The 20,950-nt window shown below is 49.5% G+C and overlaps 1 protein-coding gene across 1 annotated transcript; it reads right to left on the reverse strand.

The window, feature by feature from the left end:
* Positions 1–1,025: 1,025 nt before the first annotated feature.
* On the reverse strand, positions 1,026–9,194 carry LOC124668655 (probable nucleoredoxin 2). The gene is made up of 3 exons (XM_047205758.1): positions 9,087–9,194; positions 2,090–2,560; positions 1,026–1,952 (listed from the first exon to the last, which is right to left on the reverse strand). Exons 1-3 carry the CDS (start codon positions 9,192–9,194, stop codon positions 1,332–1,334), a joined length of 1,200 nt encoding a protein of 399 aa, XP_047061714.1. The 3' UTR covers positions 1,026–1,331.
* Positions 9,195–20,950: the final 11,756 nt, after the last annotated feature.

A 20,950-nucleotide genomic window follows, 5' to 3' on the forward strand; every position in this document is an offset into this window, starting at 1 on the left:
TGTAGATCTCGTTCCTGTCCTCGTCGTAGAACAGTGCTGTGACGTCCTCCAGGGCTTCTGGGATAGTACTCCAGATTGAAGGGCTACCATTCTTGCGAGGAGCAATACGCAGGGCAGGGTCGTTAGCTGCAATCTTGGCAATGCACTTTCCAGTCATAATGTCGCTCATGTTGATTGATCCAATTGGAGAAGCTGCACATGTAGCACTTAATTCAAGATGATTTTCTACATCTAGTCATATGAAACCAAAAGAATGCTAACTAATACTGAAGAACTGGCCACTACAAACTACAGAACCACACTGATAGATTCAGCAGCTCCCTCATCTACCCTTGTAGTTCCATATTGAGGCATCTTCTAAAGGTCAGGTTGCCACTGTAACATTTTGCTCATTGATGATATGAAAAGTTACTGGAACTTTTAATGGTGTTGACCCACACCAAGCATCGCCCTAGAAATTTGTTCTTCTGCCCATACTTATTTTTCTTCACCCAGAAATACCTGCCTGACATGTACCACCAAAGTGCCTAACCCATAGCTTATGATTGATGCCAAAAATACCACCCTCGGCTAAATATTCTTCCAGTCTCCACACCATTTACACATTAGGTTTACACTGAATTTAGCAATCAGAACTTTCACCCAACTATTCCGGGAAGATAGTGATCTTAACTGATGTTTTAGGGAGATTCGTGACAGCCGACGTCCCGAAAAGCGTGGTGAAGCTTGTGTATCACAACCTGTTTGATCAGCTAATAACAAGCGCGGTGAAGCTTGTGTATCACAGATTCATTCGTTGCTAGATCATCAGATAAAAAGGAGGCACAAAACAAGTATTCCCTCCATCCATAAAAAAATGATGTCTTAAATTTGTCTGAATTTGAATGTAAGTGTCTACATAAATCCAAGTTTTGACAAATTTAGAACATTCTTTTATGGACAGAGGTAACTAGAACTTCACACACTGTAATAGAGCTACCTTACCAAAATATCACTATATAGTTGATTGTAAATTGTTGTATATACCAGCATTTTCTTTTTCATGTTTCTTGTTTCCTTAGGACAAGGCTTTGCCCAAGAATTGCTCCACCAGTACTGTACTATTTTTGCTTGGCACCTGCAGCTGCAGCCAGCATTCGAGACTAGTCTATGCAAGCATCAATTCATCAGAAACAAGAGGAAGTCCAGATCGACCCCGCATCTCTCCTATTCTATCATCACACACAAAGAGCAACCTGAACTTGGTCTGAGCAGAGCAGAGAGCATGCACATACACCATATTCAGTTCGATATGACACGTAAAATTACCCGCTGTCTGTACATGATCCTGCCTACGGCCCGGCCGTCCCCGCACTGCCACCGTCGACGACGTTCCGGCCGCATCTGAGGTGTATCTCGTAGCCGCAGGCGATGCACTGGTACGCCCAGCCGAACCCCTGCTCGTCACACTCGCAGCAGATGTACGGCCCTCCCCCGGACTGCCCCGACACGATGCTCAGCTCGTGGCGGTGGCCGGCGTGGAGCAGCGCCGGCGCGTACCCCTTGGCCTCCTCGTCCTCCAGCTCCTGCAGCATCCTGATCTGCTCGTCGGTGAAGGGGAACGCCATGTCGAAGTAGAGGTTCACCAGGTTCCTCCCCTCCCTCGTCACCGTCTTGCCGTCGGGCCCGATCACCACCAGCGTCGGGATCTCCCGGACGTCGAAGTACCTTGCCAGCGCCCGCGACGACGCGCCGTCGTAGGGCAGCGCCAGCCACGGCATGTCGCCGCACGACCGCAGGTACCCGTCCTCCTCCTTGTCCATAGGGATGTACACGATCTCGAAGTCCTCCGACTTGCCCTTCAGGTTGACGTATATGGCGGCCAGCCGCGCGGTGAACTTGAGGCAGGGCTCGCACCGGTGCGCCGAGAAGTAGAGCCCCACCGTCTTCCCCACTAGGCTCGATATCGGAACCTGCAGCTAGCCCTCCTTAGTCACTGGATGCATGCACATGCATGACGCCATGATGGAATCAATGGCAATGTTTGCTAGCTCATGATCCACACCATGCATACGCCTAGAACAATGAACACACGGTAGTACCTGCCTACCTGGTCGTTGCCACCATTCACGTAGCTGACGGAGAAGAGCTTCTCGAGCGTCTGGGAGGCGAACTTGCTCTGCTCGTCGGCCTCCAGCTCCGCCACCCTCGCCGGCGTGAACGGGAACGCCGGGTCACCATACCGAAGCACAAGCTCCACGGCGTCGGAGCATATGACCTCGCCGTCCGGAGCCAGCACCACCAGTCGCGGGATTCCCTCGACCTGGAACGCCTGGCTGAGGCCCTTCTTCCGCCGGAGGTCGCCGAAGGGCACGGCGGGCCACGGCATGCCGCGGTGGAACCGCTCGAAGGACGGCGCGTCCTCGTCGCACGACACGAAGACCACCTCGAAGCCGGCGCCGCGGTCCCTGAGCTGGCCGTACGCGGCGGCCAGCGCCGGGGTGAAGGCCTCGCACCTCGGGTACCAGTTGGCCGCGAAGTACAGGGCGACCACCTTGCCCTCTAGCTCCGGAAGCTGCACCTGCGCGCGTGGAGAGGACACGTGTTCGCTGCTCTAGGTTAGACACGAGCCATGATCGTGACTCGCGGAAAAGGAAGCGAAATGATGGCAAAAAGAGAAGGAAAAAAAGAAAGAAATAGTGCGGGCAGAAAAAGAAGACCATCGACCTTTGGATAGACAGACACATGTCGAGAGGTACGCTGGGTATTCTGATTCTTGACGTGTGTACGAATACGGAAGGCTCAAGTCGTAAAGGCGGAGGCTTGGTTAAGCGAAAACCACCTTTTCATCGGCCGTGAAAATTGGATGAAAAAGCGAAGCACAAGAGTTTCTGAGTACTTTACTCTGGCTCATCGAGATGAAACTTCTAAGGCAAAAATTCGCAAAGAAGAAAACAATCTAGGGACCTTGTTTGGGATTGGATATAGGGCTTCTCTTGGTTATTGAGAGTCCTGAGTTTGTAAGAGCTAGCAAAAGGGAGGCCAAGATTATTACCATCACGCCCTTTCATTTCAGCGAGGTGTGTTAAGGCCATGATTGCTTCATCAAATAGTTTTTTACTAGCTTGATCTTGAAACTGAATTGCTAATTCTGAGAAAAATCAAAATTAACTTAGTGCCCAGTCAAGTTTACAACCAATAGATTTCGTTTCCGTCGTGAGGCAGTGGGGTTTCAGCCAGACACTCGGTTCCGGCCTTATTTCTGGAAGGACGGAGGAGATGATGATGGAGCGCACGGTTCTGAGGAGGAGAGGTTTGATGACGCCGCACCTGATGCGGCGCCGGAGTCTGCTAATATGGATGTTGATGGACATATTCCGACACATACTTCTGGTACCTCGGCGGCGCCAGTTACGCAGGTGGCGTTGACTCCGTTCAACCACTCGCCCTCGACGAGCAGAGGTCGTGAGATCGTGGCTCGAGCTAGGGAGGAGTGCCCACACTTGGTTGCTACACCGCCGACGTCTTCTCGTGCTGCTTCACCGTCCAGAGTTCGGTCTTTTATGTAGGGTCGTACTCGTCCGGCTTCTTCGACTTCTTCACGGGCCTCTTCACCGGGTTTGCAGCGGGGGGCACCAGTTCCGTCTTCTACCTCGCCGCAGATGGACTTGGTGCCTCCGCCGCAGCGGTCGCTCTCGACTTCGGCGACGCACGTTGAGCGGTCCGGTGCTTCGGCGCGGTCCTCGCTGCAGTAGCAGCTGGTCTCGGCGCAGCAGCAGCCGTTGTCGGCGCCATTGGAGCAACCGGCCTTGCAGCAGCAGCCGGCCTCGTCGGCCTCGGTGCAGCCGGCCAAGGCGCCGGTGGTGCTGCACGACCAGGAGGCCCGGGCGGCCTCACCGCTGGGCGGCCTCACCGCTGCAGCACTCGTAGGGTTGGCCACGGCTGGGTCCGCACAGCTGCAGCTGCCGTCGGTGCCTTTGGTGCGACCGGCCTTGCAGCAGCAGCCGGCCTCGTCGGCCTCGGGGCAGTCGCCCAAGGCGCCGGAGGCGATGCCCGACCAGGAGGCCCAGGCGGCCTCACAGCTACAGTACCCGGGTGAGGGAGCCTCGCTGGCCATGCGACAGCTGGTCGCGACGACGTCCGACTCGCTGCCATGCCGGTCCACCCCTGAGTCTGTGGCGCTGCCACCTCGGGAGGAAGGTATGCCAGCTTCGCCGCTGCCGCCTCTGGAGGGAGGTTCGCCGCGGGTGGAGTTGCTTCAGGGGGCCTCACCGACACCTACCCCTGGAGTACCGAGTTCTTCTTCCGCGTCGATGGCCTCTTCGTCGAGTTTGGCTTCACCGTCGCCGAGTCCTACCTTGCAGCGGCCTCCTCCTCCTCCGCCTGTCGTTCAGCCGACGGTGAGACGGAGCGGGCGGCATACCGTTGCGGAGGATGGATCGGGGGCTACGGATGAGGATGTCATGCAGCGTGCCATGAGACGCAAGGCGGAGATGAACCTCGACAACGCTGGTATGAAACAACCTTCCAAGCCTTTATTTCTTTTTCTGATTCACGTATTTCGTCTAATTTAAGTAGTCTCGGGGTCTCATTGGGTAACACATCTGATGAGATCCTGGTTTCGGCTAAGATGTTGAGACAGACGGAACTTGACCGTTTAACGGTTGTTCCGAATGTTAACACTGGGCCTGAAACCTCCGTAGTAGCCGATGATGATGATGATGGCATCCTAGATGGTCAGATTCTCTCGGCTATTATTGGTAATGTATCAGAGGTCGACTTAGAACACTCGGAGCTTAGTTCAGTTTATGATCTAAAAGTTTCAGCGCGTGGTTCTAGGTCGTCACCTGGTAAAAAGTCTCGTAGATATTTTAAGAGATCTAAATCTAAAATTGTTTCTCAATGATTGGCATGTTTCGAAATAGCAGAGGTCTTGGTGACTTGGCTAAACATTCGCACATTGCCGATGGTTGTAGAGAGTATGATTTAGATTTCATTGCAATATCGGAGACGGGTAGGCGGAGCTTCTCACGAGTTTTCTCGACCGTTTATCGGGCGGGATTAACTTTCGGTGGTTTTCTCGCCCACCTCGTGGTAGGTGCGGGGGCATCTTACTTGGCGTCCGCATAGACACCATGACGGTTTTAGCTAGTTCGGATGGTGAGTATCACATTAAACTCGACATTCAGAACAAAGCTGATGGGTTCATGTGGAGTCTGGTTGCTGTGTATGGTGCTGCCCAGGACGCTTTTAAGGCCGACTTTCTACGTGAGTTGGTAAATCTTGCTAAAGATAATCCATACCCGATTTTGATCGGTGGTGATTTCAATTTACTAAGATTTCCTCATGAAAAAAGTAAAGGCCACTTTGATGGACATTGGCCTTTCTTATTCAATGCTGTCATCGATAGTCTTGATTTGAGAGAGGTGTTTATGTCAGGTCGACAATTTACTTGGGCTAATAGCTTGCCTGAGCCCACATACGAAAAACTAGATCGCGTCTTGATGGATGCTGAATGGGAAGATAAATACCCTATGGTGTACTGTCCGCGCACTAGAACGTATTGAAAAATTGTCTGACCATGCTCCTATCCTCTTAACTACTGGGAACCCTAGACCTGTTTGTAAGCGGCCTTTCAAATTTGAACTTGGCTGGCTACAGAGAGAAGGGTTTCATGAGATGGTTAAGAAGGTTTGGGAAAGGCAAGTTGGTGGTAGTTCCCCAATCGTGAGATGGAACAATAAGATGCGTGCAATGCGCAGACATCTCTCTGGATGGGCAACCCATATGGCAGGCATTCTTAAAAAAGAAAAGTCTCGCTTATCAACCTTAATCGATGAGCTCGAGGCTTTTGCTGAGGTAAGACCGTTGACTGCGCAAGAGGTTGAAGTTAAGAATCAATCCAATGCACAGATGGCGAGTCTACTTCGCGAAGAGGAACTCAAATGGTACCAACGATCCAAGACCCAATTCATTTTAGAAGGAGATTCCAATACGCGATATTTCCATGGTATTGCCAATGGGAGACATCGGAAAAAACGTATTCATTCTCTTATCCAAGATGAAGGGTTGATTGAAGGTCATGAGCAACTCAAGTCGTACATTACGAATTATTATAAAGGCTTGTTTGGTCCTCCAGATGAAAGCTCATTTTCTCTAAATGAGGACTTAACAGCTGACATACCCCAAGTTTCTGTTGAGGAAAACGGACTACTTACTGCACCTTATTCAGAGGAGGAGGTGCAGAAAGCTGTTTTCCAGATGGAATGCAACACAGCACCGGGTCCAGATGGTTTTCCAGCGGAGTTTTACCAAACCTTCTGGGATACTATTAAAGGGGATCTTCTAGATTTGTTCAGTGCTTTGCATATTGGACAACTAGAATTATTTCGTCTAAATTTTGGTGAAGTAATCTTGTTACCAAAAGTTAATGAAGCAGAAAGGATTCAACAATATAGACCTATTTGCCTCTTAAACGTAAGTTTCAAGATTTTCACGAAAGTGGCCACCATTATACTTAATACGGTCGCGGATCATGTAGTTCGACCATCTCAAACAGCTTTCATGCAAGGAAGAAATATCCTTGACGGAGTGGCGGTTTTACATGAGACGGTACATGAGATGCATACTAAGAAATTAAATGGGGTTATTTTAAAATTAGATTTTGAAAAAGCTTATGATAAAGTAAAGTGGTCTTTCTTACAACAGACACTCAGGATGAAAGGTTTTTCTCCTGAATGACGCGCTCTAATTAATGATTTTGTGAATGGAGGTAGTGTGGCAATTCGGGTCAATGATGACACCGGCCATTATTTCCAAACACGAAAAGGGTTACGCCAAGGGGATCCGCTATCACCGATGTTATTTAACATTGTGGCGGATATGCTGGCAATACTCATAGAGCGGGCCAAGTCTGATGGTCAAATTGAAGGGGTGATTCCACATCTGGTTGATGGTGGTTTATCAATCCTTCAATATGCCGATGATACAATTCTGTTTATGGATCATGATCTCGAAAAAGCTCAGAACCTGAAATTAATTTTGGTAGCTTTTGAGCAATTATCGGGATTGAAAATTAATTTCCATAAAAGTGAATTGTTCTGTTTCGGTGATGCCCAAAATGATACAGCTCTTTATACAGAGTTGTTCGGTTGCGGGCAAGGCCAATTTCCCATTCGCTATCTGGGTATTCCGATTCATTATCGGAGACTCACGATCGCTGAATGGAAAATAGTAGAGGAAAGACTACGAAGCGCCTTAGTAGTTGGAAAGGCAAATTACTATCTCCGGGAGGAAGATTGGTACTCATTAATTCGATGTCGACAAATATGGTACTGTATATGTTATCTTTCTTCCTTTTGCCAAAAGGAGTTCTGCACAAACTCGATTATTATCGATCCAGATTCTTTTGGCAAGGAGATAGTGAGAAAAAGAAGTATCGACTGGTTAAATGGAGTGTAGTTTGTAGTCCTAAAGATCAAGGCGGGCTTGGTGTTCATGACTTAGAAGTCAAAAACACAGCTCTGCTAGGTAAATGGCTTTTCAAGCTCCTTACCGAGGACGGGATTTGGCAAACTATACTCCGAAGAAAGTATATCGGCTCCAAGACGTTATCCCAGGTGGTTTGGAGACCTGGTGATTCACACTTACGGGCAGGTCTAATGGCGTCAAAAAATGACTTTTTTCGTCATGGTACTTTCTCAATTAAGAATGGAGCACAGATACGGTTCTGGGAGGATGCTTGGTTGGACAATGCACCCTTAAATGAACAGTATCCTGCGTTGTATAGTATCGTTCGTCGCAAGGGGGATACCATTGCCACGGTGATGGCCACCTCTCCACCGAATGTGACGTTTCGACGCGTTTTGCTCGGGCAAAGGCTAGAGGCATGGAATGCTTTAATTCATAGGTTGGGGGATGTTATTCTATCACCGGAACCAGATGAATTTAGGTGGAATTTACATGTAGATGGCTCTTTCTCGGTGAAATCATTATACAATGCCATAATCCATTCTGATTTACCAGTTGATAATAATAAGAAAATTTGGAAGATGAAGATACCGCTAAAAATCAAAATTTTTGGATGGTACATTCGTCGAGGAGTCATCCTCACTAAAGATAATCTTATTAAGCGGAATTGGCAAGGAAGCTCTAGATGTGTTTTTTGTCATCATGATGAAACTATTAAACACCTCTTCTTCCAGTGCCAGTTTGCGAGATCTATTTGGTCTGTCATCCAAGTAGCGTCTACCTTGTATCCTCCCACTAGTGTGGCCAATGTCTTTGGTAATTGGCTTCATGGTATAGATTCAAGGTTCAAGTTGCTTCTTAGGGTGGGGGCGCTAGCGATAATCTGGGCGCTTTGGCTGAGTAGAAATGACAAGATTTTTAACGACATTAACTCCTCTTTGTTGCAGGTTATCTACAGATGTACGGGGATTCTTCGTTCGTGGTTGCCTCTTCAGCGTATAGAGAACCGAGACCTATTTACGGAGGTCTGTACACGATTGGAGGCTACGGCGAGGAATACTTTTTCCCTACATGGGTGGCAGCATAGTCTACGGATTGAAGCCCCACCCCCATCTTAGGCGTTTTACGTTTCATCGTTCCGATATGTATTTCGCCTAATTTCTAGTTTTATATCTTTTTATTCTAGACTTGACTATCATAAACGGCTGTGTGCATCCTGGTTATGCAGAGGCTGGATGTAATTGCTTCCCAAGAGTAATAAAGCATCCTTTATAAAAAAAAAAACAAAAGTTTCAAGTTAGATTGCAACTCTGATATTTTGTTGCAAATGGATTGCAACCGATATTTTTTTAGTTACAAGTCAAGTTAAAAAGTTAAGTGGGATTTTTTTTCAGCTGCAAATCTTGTGAAAATTTAAGCTGGATCTAATGTATTATGCAATCTATTTTCTGCCCGACTTACCACCATGTGCTTGATCGAATCTAGCTATCAGGGCTGTGAGTGGATTTTATTTGATTTTAACTCCCCAAAAAAAGCAGCAGGGAACATCCAACCGAAGAACGGATGAGAGAAGAAAAGGCGAAAGAACCGAGTTAGCAGGAGCAGAGCATGAAGTGGAGGAGGACACTTGGACGCACCTCGTCCCCGGAAGGCGAGACGAGGGAGCCGACGGGCAGCATGGCGCGGACGCCTCCGGTCTCCAGCTCCGTCTCCGGCGATCTCTCTATCTCCGGGTCTCCGACCATGCTCTGATCCGGCACTTTCCGTGTGCCTGATCTCGTGGCGGCCGTAGACTGGGAAGCTTATCAAGCTGTGGTTTGTGCTGACACGAGCTACGACGGGAATAAATAAATGAAGGATCGGGGCGGGGCGGGGGACGACGCCGCATCTGCTGCGACGCTTTTCACAGAGGCGAGGCGTTCACGTCATCGATGGAGGCTGTAGCCACGCCAGTCGCAGCGGTTCCTTTCGAGAGAAGGACGCAGCGGCGAGCGGAGTGGTGGTGGGCTGGCGTTGGCGCAGCTGTCAGGCTGGGGAGGCAAGGCTATGGGGCCCGTCGTCTTCTTGGCGCGCGCTTGGGGTACGTGGGGGAGTCGACGGTAGTGCGCCGCGAGCCCGACCGGCGGGGTCCCGGTCAGCACGTCCCGTCCAGTCCATGAACCGTTTCCGGCCAACAACGTGTTCCGGGTATCACCAACTGTGACCTGCAAACGAACATCTGGTGTAGAAGCTATCCGCAGTAAGAGCATCACTAGCAGTACCTTCAAACTGGTCCAACCATTAAAATAACTGTTTTCTAGGGTTGAGGTCGAAACGAGGCGCGGAACATAACCCTCATACTCTTGAACTCATAAATTTTTTCGAAGGCTAAACCCTCAAATCCCCACTCGACTTGCACTATTGAAGGTTGGGAGGCAAAATTGAAGGGCCCTTCATTTTCGGTCAACGATCGCTCGCGGGAGTGAACTTTCAGCAACCGGAAGCGCCGTCCAACGATGATCTGTAAACGGATCGTGTCCAGCGTAAATTTGGGTTGCCTTTGCAGTTCGGTGGACAGGTCGCGGTGTCCTTCCATATGGTCCGCAAGTTTGTGTTGCTAGGAAATTTCATCTATTTTGTTGATAGCCACTACATGTTAAAGTAAAAAAAATTAACCTAGAATTAAACTACATCGAGCTATTGTGGCCCATATCATCGTATCTAGTTTGGCCCTCGTTGCCTTGCCGCTTACTGGTCCTGCCATGGCCCTCGACGGAGTGACGACCACCAGAGCTTCCTCGACCCTCGCCGCCTTGCACGCCACGGTGCAATGGCTACGCTAGCCCGGTGCATCCTCTCGGCGGCGGCCAGGATACACCTCCTGATGCGGACGGTGGTCATGTCATCACATTCCGCCGCCTTCATCAAGGCCGTCGCTTCTGCTTCGGCAGATGGTTCGATTTTGGTGGCCCTAGCCGACTGCCACATCGTGAACGCCATCTTATCCTCTCGTAGCCGCACGGCCGCCATAGCCGTCTACACGACAACGATGGCAGCACACTGGCAGGAGGCTGTGGCCTCTTCTATCTCCAGTGTGGGCTTGAGGGCAGCACACTGAGGGGAAGGGGCACCCACTTCTGCCGAGAACTTCCCATGCACGCTGCTCTTTCGACATGAACTAGCGGCCGCGTTCCTCCATGGCGGGACATCTGGAGATGATGACCTCGTCGATGGCTGCCACAGATGCCTCTAGAGCCCGTCACCGGTCTGGAGACTCGAGGAGGGCGGCCTAATCCACGCCCGTCGATGCCTGAAGGTCGTCCTCTTTGCCTCTGTCCTCGTCCTATTCCTCCCTGCTCTCTTCGGTGCTTGCTGTCGGGCTGGGAGGGTACCGCTCAGCCATGACATGGCTTATCTCGGCCCAAGTTTTTTAAACATAAGGTACAAGTGCCCAGCTTTACATTAATAAAGCCAGAAACGGCTATAGATACAAGATGCTGAGAGATCACCTTACAAGAAACCAACACACACGATCACACTTGATCGTCGGAGTCCTCATCCACCAAGGCAAAGCCAAACACGGGAGGCAGAGAAAGTTGACACCCGGAGGTAGCTCGCCATCGAGGGGATACTAGCCTGCGCATACGCCAAAGGGTAAAGATCCACGATCCTTCTCCGAAGCTGGAGGAGGCCCCTGCGCCCTCGCCTTGGATCGAAGGGTGGCGCACCTTCGGCTGGAGTTGTTCACCCTAGAGCTCGAACGGAAGACAATGACACTGGGACCAAAGAGCAGACACAAAACCTCAGCACAAAGAACGGCCAAGACGCCAAAAGACCAACTCCAACAACGGACATGAGGGGACACCCGAGTCAGACGCAAGCTTACGGTGTCGAGAAGGAGCAGCAACACAAAAAGTTTGCACCCTCGCAGGAGAACCGAAGGAAGGTGCCACGGGAGAAACCAACCACTACCTCCAAACGAATTGGACCAACCAAAAAAAAAACGGCCTCGTTTACCCTAAACAACGCCTTCAAGAAGGACACCACATTGGAGGCGTTGTCGCTGCCCATTCCAAGAGGACTTGGGTTTTCACCCGGGCCTACGGGGAATGGTAGGAGGGAGGGGATTCTTGATGGTGCCTCCAACAAGGGAATGATGCCCGCGGGGCCACCATCGTCGTGGCCACTGACCAGGGGTTTCTCCCGGAGTCCCAATCCTACCGACCCACCGTGACCCACCTAGCCAAGATCTGGCGGCCAGACAGGGCCATAGATCTGACAGAAGAAGGGCGTCCTTCAGATCTGATGCTCGTGACGCCAGAGAGGTCAACACGCCGGACCAGCACCTGCCGACTAGTCGCTGCCCACGCAGCCTAGGATGGCAGCCAGCGTCCACACGAGCGTCACCCCTCTGGAGAGGCGACGTCGCCCACCAACTCAGTGCCACCGCTCTGATTCCCCAAGCCCCCACCAAGCAGAGCATCGACAGACGCCTCCCTTACCTAGGCCATTTCGGATAGCCAGCTATCGGAGCAGGAGGAGACCGCCAAGCAGCCGCCACAGTAGTGGCGAGCCTAGCGCGGAGGTCCTCGGCCTATTCAGTGCGCAGGGAGCCGAGGGCCCAGATCCCCGTTGCCCCCTTCATCGGCGTTGTAATCTTAGACCGGGAGTGTTTCTGGGGCGATGAGGAGGGAGGAGTTGGAGGGGAGAAGGGTTGGCGGAGGCGCTAGTGTTTCGCCCCCTCGGCGACGCGAGGGGAGCAGGTCTCCTTCCCTTTGTTTACGATTCAATCGTCTTGGACCAAGTGGTGGGATGGCGGCAAGTCATGGTCGTGGATGTGTTGCCTGGAGGGAGAGTCCGGCACTTCAGGTTTATAGCAGCGGTGGCCTGGGCAGCGGGTGGAAAATTGCTCGCGCCGGCGGAAGAACATGACAGGAAGATGTGGCGTGGGCGGGAAACGGTGGTGCTTATATTAACCTTTGGTTAGTGAAGCCGACCGTCTTTAGTTCACTGCTTAAGGCAGTGTGGCGGAGCTAGCCTCACGAGGCCACGAATGAAATAGCCCGTTATGTACACTGCACCCCAAAACGGATATGGACCGCGGGCTAGTGCGCGCGCCACCGCAACAGATAGTTTTGGTGTCTAAAATAGGGCCCGCCGTCGGGGACGCCCTCCACTCTAGACACGATCGAGCCTCCTCGCGGTGATTCATGGCACCCAGGGCTCTCTGCCATACCCCGGTGTCGTTGGCAGGGTGGGTGCGTGCGCGGACCACCGTCGACCGATCATGGTTGTTCGGAAAGTCTGGCCTACTGGGATCGACAAGGGAGCACAAGACACCTGGAAGACGATCATCAATGTTCGGTTTGGTCCGTAACTTGTGGAGATGGGAGACTGATGATGCATGCTCCGCTGAACGAAACCCGGCCCGGAGGCTCATGCGGGACCATCGGTGGTTCCAGCGTGCCGGCGTTTATTCCAAGCATCGTCTTCCTCCTCCAGCTATACCAGTCCAGGCCCACGCTGTTAGACATCGTAGTAGTTTGTATTGGATACGATGTTGTGTTGATATTGTAACAAACTCTGTAACAACCGGCTATGAGCCCAATATAAATAGAACGACAACCCTACCTCGGAAATCATCCGAGTAGGCTTTTCTCCTACCTGATCCTACGTTTTACATGGTATCGGGCCGGCCTCTTCGCCGACAAAACCGATTGCCCCAAACCCTAGATTACTCTCGGTCGCCGCCGCCGTTCGGACGCCTCGCCATGGCGTCCTCTTCCGGTGCTCCGGTGCTGCACCTTGGCAATCCGCCAACCGACAAGTTGACGCGGTCCAACTTCCCTGGATGGCGCGCCCAGGTCCTACCGGCGATCCGTGGAGCTCGCCAGTTCGGTCTCCTTGATGGTACCGATGCGGCTCCTCCTGAGACTCTGCCGGTCTCCCCGGCGGCCGATGACACCGGCAAGACGCTGAAGACGGCGCCCAACCCAGCCTATGATGCCTGGATCTGTCGGGATCAAACCGTTCTCAGCTATCTCCTCCAATCGCTCTCCTCTAAGGTCTTACCTCATGTGCATCGGATTGAGCATGCCGCCGGAGTTTGGCAGGCCCTTGAGGAGATGTTCGCCTCTCAATGCGAAGCCAAGGTCACGAACCTCCGCATCGCTCTGGCCAACACGAAGAAGCTGAACATGCCCACGTCGGCATACCTCACCAAGATGCAGGGCATAGTCGATGAACTTGCCGGCTGCCGGCTGCACGGTCTCCACCAGAGAGCACGTCTCCTTCATCCTCGCAGGTCTTGGTGCCCCCTACAACGCGCTTGTGGCTGCCCTTGGCGTTGTCACGACGCCCATCACTCTCAGCCACCTATATGCGCAGCTGAACGCTTATGAGCAGCGCCAGGAGCTCCTCAATGGCTCCACTACTACAGACTTCGACACCTCGGCCAACCTCGCCAATCGCCAGCGCCGGGGCCGCTTCTCCTCTCGTCCGCGTGGTGACCGCGGTGACCGCGGTGACCGTGGTGACCGTGGGGAACGGCGTGATGATCGGCGTCAGGACCGCCGTGAAGATCGCGGCTCTACTCCAAGCCGTGGCGGTGGCCGTGCTTCTCCAGGAGGGGGGCGTGGTCGTGGACGAGGACGTCGCCGTACTACCCCTTGGGTCGACGTCATCTGCCAGATATGCAACAAGGAGGGTCACCCGGCCAAGGCCTGCTGGTGGTGGTTTGAAGATGATGATGATGACTCCGCTGATGACAAGGAGGCCCATGTTGCCTCATACGGGGTAGACACCAATTGGTACTCTGACACCGGTGCAACAAATCACATCACTGGCGAGCTCCACAACTTGACAGTTCGCGACCAGTATCAAGGACATGATCGTGTGAACACGGTCAGTGGTCAAGGTATGGAAATTTCCCATGTTGGTCACTCTTTAGTTCGCACTCCTGCTCAGAATTTTCATCTTCGCAATGTGCTTCATGTCCCACATGCCACTAAAAATTTACTATCCGTCCATCGCTTCACATATGATAACGGTGTTTTCATAGAATTTCACCCCTTCTTTTTCTTGATTAAGGATCAGGTCACACGGCGCATCATACATAGAGGGCGATGTGTCGGAGGGCTCTATCCTCTCATATCATCCCTGGTGTCCTCCAACCAATCTCAGAAGCATGCCTTTGCCGTCTCCAAGCCCTCGTACTCCAAGTGGCATAGTCGTCTTGGTCATCCATCCTTAGCTATAGTTACAAGAATTATTAGCAAGAATAAGTTACCTTTTGTTAGGGAGTCCACTATTGAGTCGGTTTGTGACTCTTGTCAACGAGCCAAAAGTCATCAACTTCCATATCCTGTGTCCTTCAGTGTATCTACTGCACCCCTTCAATTAGTTTTTACTGATGTATGGGGTCCTGCTCCCACCTCTCGTTGGACGTCATGATTATTATGTTAGCTTCATCGATGCTTTTAGTAAATTTACTTGGATATATTTGCTTAAGAAAAAATCTGATGCATTTGCTGCTTTTGTCAATTTCCAAAAACTCGTTGAACGCAAACTTGATAGAAAGATTCTTGCACTACTAGAAAACCCATCCTATAGCTATACATACTTAGCAACCCTCTGCATATTCGTTGCAAAGATTTACCGTAGATACACATGTATGTGTTGTTGATCCATGCGTTGTCCATTATACATACAAATCAGAACAAATAGAAAAACACAGCCCATTAAGCACGACTTCTTATTCTTTAACCGGTTGACCCTACAAGCCACGAACCCACGCCCATCCCCTTTAATCCCAGGGAAAATTTGCTACAGGACACCGTTATTTTCTGACGTTTGCCAAAACACACTGCTCGATTATGTCTTTGCCAGGTACCATTACAATTTCGTGGCACATTTGCCAGAACACACAACCTAGCTAAAAACGGAAGTTTTGCACTTTTACCTGGAATGACTGGTTTTGAAGACAAAATGCAAAACTTTCCGTTTTCGGCCAGGTGGTGTGTTCTGGCAAATGTGCCACAGAATTATAATGAGTACGCAGCGAAGACATCGATCGAGCGGTGTGTTTTGGCAAACGCAAGAAAATAACGGTGTCCCGTGGCAAATTTTCCCTTAATCCCACTTCTGGCCTCCCCAAAACCTAGCCATCCTTCGCTCGCCGCCGCCATCCTGCGTGGCTGTGCCTTTGGTAGACGCTGCTGGATCCGGCAGGGTGTGAAGCAAGAGGAGATTCAGGGTCGCCGTAGCGCCTCAGTCCGGATGGAATGGACCTCGTGCTCCGGTTGCCGCGGCCGTACCCATCGCGACCTAACCAAACGCCGGCTCCATTAGGTGAGTATCGCCTCCCTCCGCTCATCTGGGTTGCCTCTCGGTCGTTGAGGAGCCGCGTCTCCCTTACCGGTGACCAGCGGCATCTATTGATGCGGCTCACGCTGGTACCTCTCACTACTCGCCCCTATTGGTAGGATCCACTTCTTGGTGTTCACGTTCCAGGAGATCCGGGATAGGCTCGTGCATCCAAGACGGATTTTTCCTACATCCATCACGCTGAGATTTCCCAAAGAACCGCATTGGATAGTTGGAGCAATCGATTGGCTCGGCTGAGGTTCAGGCTCGAGGTACAGTTTCTTCCTTTTCCCTGTAAATTTTCTCTCTGTTTCCCTTGGCCTGACTCGTGTTCACCATTTTCTAGGACTTATGTGCATCCCATCCAGTTCCCATTGTTGGCGGCTCATAGTATGGAGTTACTTTTTCATGTTCAGATTAGTTTGATTCTAACAGGCCTAAGGTAAAGGAAGATTATGTTACAGATGTAAATTTACCCAAAAAAAATGCCACGAACATTGAAGAGAGATTGTGCTCATTTAGCTGTTTTAGTTTCTGCAGTAGGCACTAGTAGAAACAAGGGCTTTGGTTTTTTGCCCCAAAGAGTTTTTGCACCGAATTTGGCACGAACCGGTGCTAAAGGGGGTCATTAGCACCGGTTCGTGCCCTTTGGACGTTTGAGAGACTTTTAGCACCGGTTCGTGTTACGAACCGGTGCAGTGAGCTACCTTTTGCATCGGTTCGTAACACGAACCGGTGCTAAAGGTTCGTCGCCAGGCGCGTACCAGCCGTGGAACATTTAGCACATATGATTCTTTGCTTTGCTCCAAAATACATTTGATCCGGATCTTCTGGATATAGTTATCTTTACCGGTCACATCATCTGGCTAGATATGCAGAAAGCTAATTCACTCTACCAAAGGAGATCAAAGAACGTAATTCATTGTATTTTGGATTTGAGATACTCCTATATGTATATATTTCTCTTTTATAAAGGTATGCAGTCCCTTCACACCTCTCTCAGTGGTTCATATGTACTATTAGAAATATTACCCTTTTGTTAAAATTAAGACTTAATTTTCTTAGTTCAGTGATCAGTCCACAAATACCATCAATACTCTTTGGTCTAAAATTGTACCCACTCTGTCCCATAAAGATGTCTCAACTTTATCAAAAATTTAGATGTATCTATACACTAGATACATCTAAATTTTTGATAAAGTTGAGACATCATTTGGGATCCGGAGGGAGTATTACTGTCATTCTTGACACAATTTGTAGCCAACCTATGCATCTTGATTTCTTCAATGTTCTTGACCTTGATCTACTCATGTTATGTCAGGCTAGACATGTGTGATGGTGCTGGAGCAGCCCTGCTGGTGGCAGCGGCACGAGTTGCCGCATCAAGTAGGTGCAGGACGTTAGATATTAATTCCTCCTGTTTTTTCTATTTATATCATGCCCAGTTCTGCTTTGTGATACAGTACTGTTATTGATCAAACTATAAATTATGTCCTGCTGCTAGATGAACACTCTAACCGTGGTTATTTATTATCTAGACTTCATATGTATTTCCATATGTGTGATAGGCTTATAGCCACCGTGGCTTATGGGCATGATAGGCTATATCAAATGCACATGATAGCAAGAATTTCCTTATGTGCTGACTTAGCTTTGGCATGCAACCAAGGTCAGTATACCTACAAAAATTTAGCCAAGTATTTAGTAGAATTCACTATACCCTTCACATTCTTTTTGCCACTTTGATACTAACAATGAAATTTGTATTTGCAGGTTCCATAAATTAGCAATACTTCTATTTGGATATCAGCTATGGATACGATAGGCCATAAACAACATTTGGAAATCAGCAATACTTGCTATTTGGATATCAGTTGGCCATGATAGGCCAAATACAAGAGTAGCTACAATATTATATTTTGATGCAAGATTGTAAATTTTCCATTATTCAGATAATTTTCATGTATTGAATGGTATTCCAAAAACAATATTTGTAGGACTAGGTAGAATGTCATATTTTCATGCAAGATTGTAAATTGTGTACTCTTCATATAATATTTGTGTACGGAATGGTCTTCCAATAATAAATATTAAATTTTTTGTGATGCAATTCTACGACTTGTGTGTTGTGGTATCTCTTGTACTAGCTCTATTGTCCTGAAGAAAAGTAATCTGCCATTTCTAGTGCGATCAATCCATCCAGTCCAAAAAAATATTGTTTTGTGAAATAGATTTCTCAATCCGTATGATGCATCTAACAACGCATACAATTGTTGCATAAATTATGTAGCTATTTTGTAATGCTTATATCATTGATTACCAACGCGTCTTTATGCGTTGCCTTGTACCTTTGCAACACCCAAAAACGCAACACATTTTTATCTGTTGGTAAGACCCTTAGCAACGCCTATATTGATATCTAGATACGCATACATGCGTTGCTGTAGGGGGAGTCTTGTTGTAGTGTTGCTGTACAATCTGATTGGGGTGGTGAATATGAAAAACTCAACTCCCTTTTTCAATCCCAGGGCATCTCCCATCATGTTTCCTGCCCTCATGCACATCAACAAAATTGTTCCGCTGAAAGAAAACACCGTCACATTGTTGAAGTAGGTCTAGCTCTTCTTGCCAATGCTCACATGCCCTTAAAATTTTGGGATGAAGCCTTTCTTACAGCCACATATCTCATAAACATGCTTCCCAGCAAAACTATAAAGTATGACACCCCTGTTCATCGTCTTCTTGGTACTAAAACTGAGTATGGTTCCCTTCGTGTCTTTGGTTGTGCTTGTTGGCCCAATTTACGCCCTTATAATAAACGCAAGCTTGCCTTCCGCTCTACACAATGTGTGTTCTTGGGCTATAGTCCTCGTCACAAGGGTGTCAAGTGCCTAGAAGTTTCCTCGGGTCGTGTCTATATCTCTCGAGATGTGGTCTTTGATGAGGCCGTTTTTCCCTTCCAAGCCTTGCATCCAAATGCAGGTGCTCTTCTTCGGCAAGAGATTCTACTCCTTGATCCTTCTCTTCAAAATTCTGATCATGGAGCTGCAACTATTGATGACTCACATATGGCTAATTTTCCTACTAATGATCTTGCTCCCAGTGTTCCTCATGTTGTGCGGGTCACACCCCGAGCTCCTGCTGAAAATTTGGGTCAAAACGGTGCTCCCGAACATACTCCGGCCTCTTCGACTCTTACGCACTACAGGACAATGATTCGGAACACGAGGCGGATTCACGTGACGCAATGCCGCATCGGGATCCGGCAGATCCACCTCGGATCACGCTTCTGGCAGTCCTGGCAGCCTTGGCAGCGCTGCAGCGCGCTCCCCCACTCGCGCAGCCGCACGTGGCGCCAGCCTCCCGCCTGCCTCCCCCGGTCCCCGCACTCCCGGATCCTCTGCGGCCAACTCCGGCTCCCAGCAGCAGTCTGCGTCCATCCGCACGCACACGGGATCGCCTGCGGCATCTCCTGCCCGGACAGACGACACAGGATCCCGCGCTGCCGATTCTGCCCATGCAGCTGCCCCGTCAGCGCCTGGATCTTCTGCTCCACCTCACCGTGCGTCCTCCTCTGTGGCTCCTACTGCTGGCCCTCGTCCTGTTACTCGTGCATCGAAGGGGATTAAAAAGCCCAAGCAGTACACTGATGGCACTGTTCGATGGGGTATGTCTGCTATTACCGAAGAGCCTGCTAGTCTTCAAGTTGCTCTCCGTGATCCCAATTGGGCCAATGCAATGAATGAAGAATATAGTGCTCTCATGAAAAACAAAACATGGCGGCTTGTTCCTCCACATAAAGCCACCAATGTTATTGATTGTCGATGGATATATAAAGTCAAGCGCAAGGCAGATGGCTCCATTGACAGATACAAAGCTCGCCTCGTTGCAAATGGATTCAAGCAACGCTATGGTATTGATTATGAAGACACTTTCAGTCCTGTTGTCAAAATAGCAACCGTTCGACTTGTCATGGCTATCTCGAGTATCTAGGGGATGGAGTTTGCGACAGCTTAGATGTCAAGAACGCGTTTCTTCATGGTGTTCTCGAAGAGGAAGTATATATGCGACAACCACCTGGCTATGAAGACAGGGGGAGAATGAATTATGTGTGCAAACTTGACAAGGCTCTCTATGGACTAAAACAGGCGCCTCGAGCATGGTACTCTCGATTGAGCTCTCGGTTAATTGCTCTTGGATTTTTTGCCTCTAAGTCGACACCTCCTTGTTCATCTATCGCAAGTCCCATATCACTATCTTTATGCTTATCTATGTTGATGATATCATAGTTGCCAGCTCGTCTCAAAGCGCAACAGATGCTCTTCTACGAGATTTAAGTAAAGAGTTTGCGTTAAAAGACCTTGGCGATCTTCACTATTTCTTGGGAATTGAAGTGCATAAAGTAAGTGATGGCATAGTACTGAATCAAGCAAAATATGCTCAGGATGTTCTTGCACGAGTTAATATGACAGGGGTGCTCCGGTGTGTCTACACCACTTGTCATCATCCGATAAGATAGCTGCACATGATGGAGATATGTTGGGTCCTGAAGATAGTACAAAGTACGAAGTATGGTGGGTGCGTTACGGTACCTAACCCTCACAAGGCCGGATATTTCATTTGCTGTGAACAAGGTTTGTCGGTACCTTCATGCTCCTACTACGGTACATCTGGACTGCTGCCAAGCGAATATTGAGATATGTCGGTCATACTCCGAGTTTTGGTCTCACATTCATGAAGTCAAGGTCATCACTTGTTAGTGCCTTTTCGGATGCTGATTGGGCTGGCTTGTGTGGATGATCGCCGCTCAACGGGAGGCTTTGCTGTGTTCTATGGACCCAATCTGATTTCATGGAGTGCCAAGAAACAAGCTACGGTATCCGAGGTCTAGTACGGAGGCAGAATACAAGTCCGTAGCCAATGCAACAGCGAAGTAATTTGGATACAATCTTTACTTAGAGAACTTGGAGTAAAGACAACACAAACGCCATGCTTATGGTGTGATAATCTTGGAGCAACTTATCTATCAGCAAATCCAGTGTTTCATGCAAGAGCAAAGCACATTGAGATAGATTTTCATTTTGTTCGCGAGAGAGTCTTGAGTAAGAAGCTCGAAATTCGCTTTATTCCTTCGAAGGATCAGGTTGCAGATGGTTTC

Source organism: Lolium rigidum, chromosome 6 (assembly GCF_022539505.1).
Source record: "Lolium rigidum isolate FL_2022 chromosome 6, APGP_CSIRO_Lrig_0.1, whole genome shotgun sequence".
Classification (NCBI taxonomy): Eukaryota; Viridiplantae; Streptophyta; class Magnoliopsida; order Poales; family Poaceae; genus Lolium; species Lolium rigidum.

Coding starts and splice junctions, on each gene's coding strand:
- LOC124668655 (XM_047205758.1), bottom strand. CDS start 9,194: ATGGTCGGAGACCCGGAGATAGAGAGATCGCCGGAGACGGAGCTGGAG. Junction 2,561..9,086: donor TCTCGCCTTCCGGGGACGAG/GTGCGTCCAAGT, acceptor CCACGCGCGCAG/GTGCAGCTTCCGGAGCTAGA. Junction 1,953..2,089: donor TGAATGGTGGCAACGACCAG/GTAGGCAGGTAC, acceptor GGCTAGCTGCAG/GTTCCGATATCGAGCCTAGT.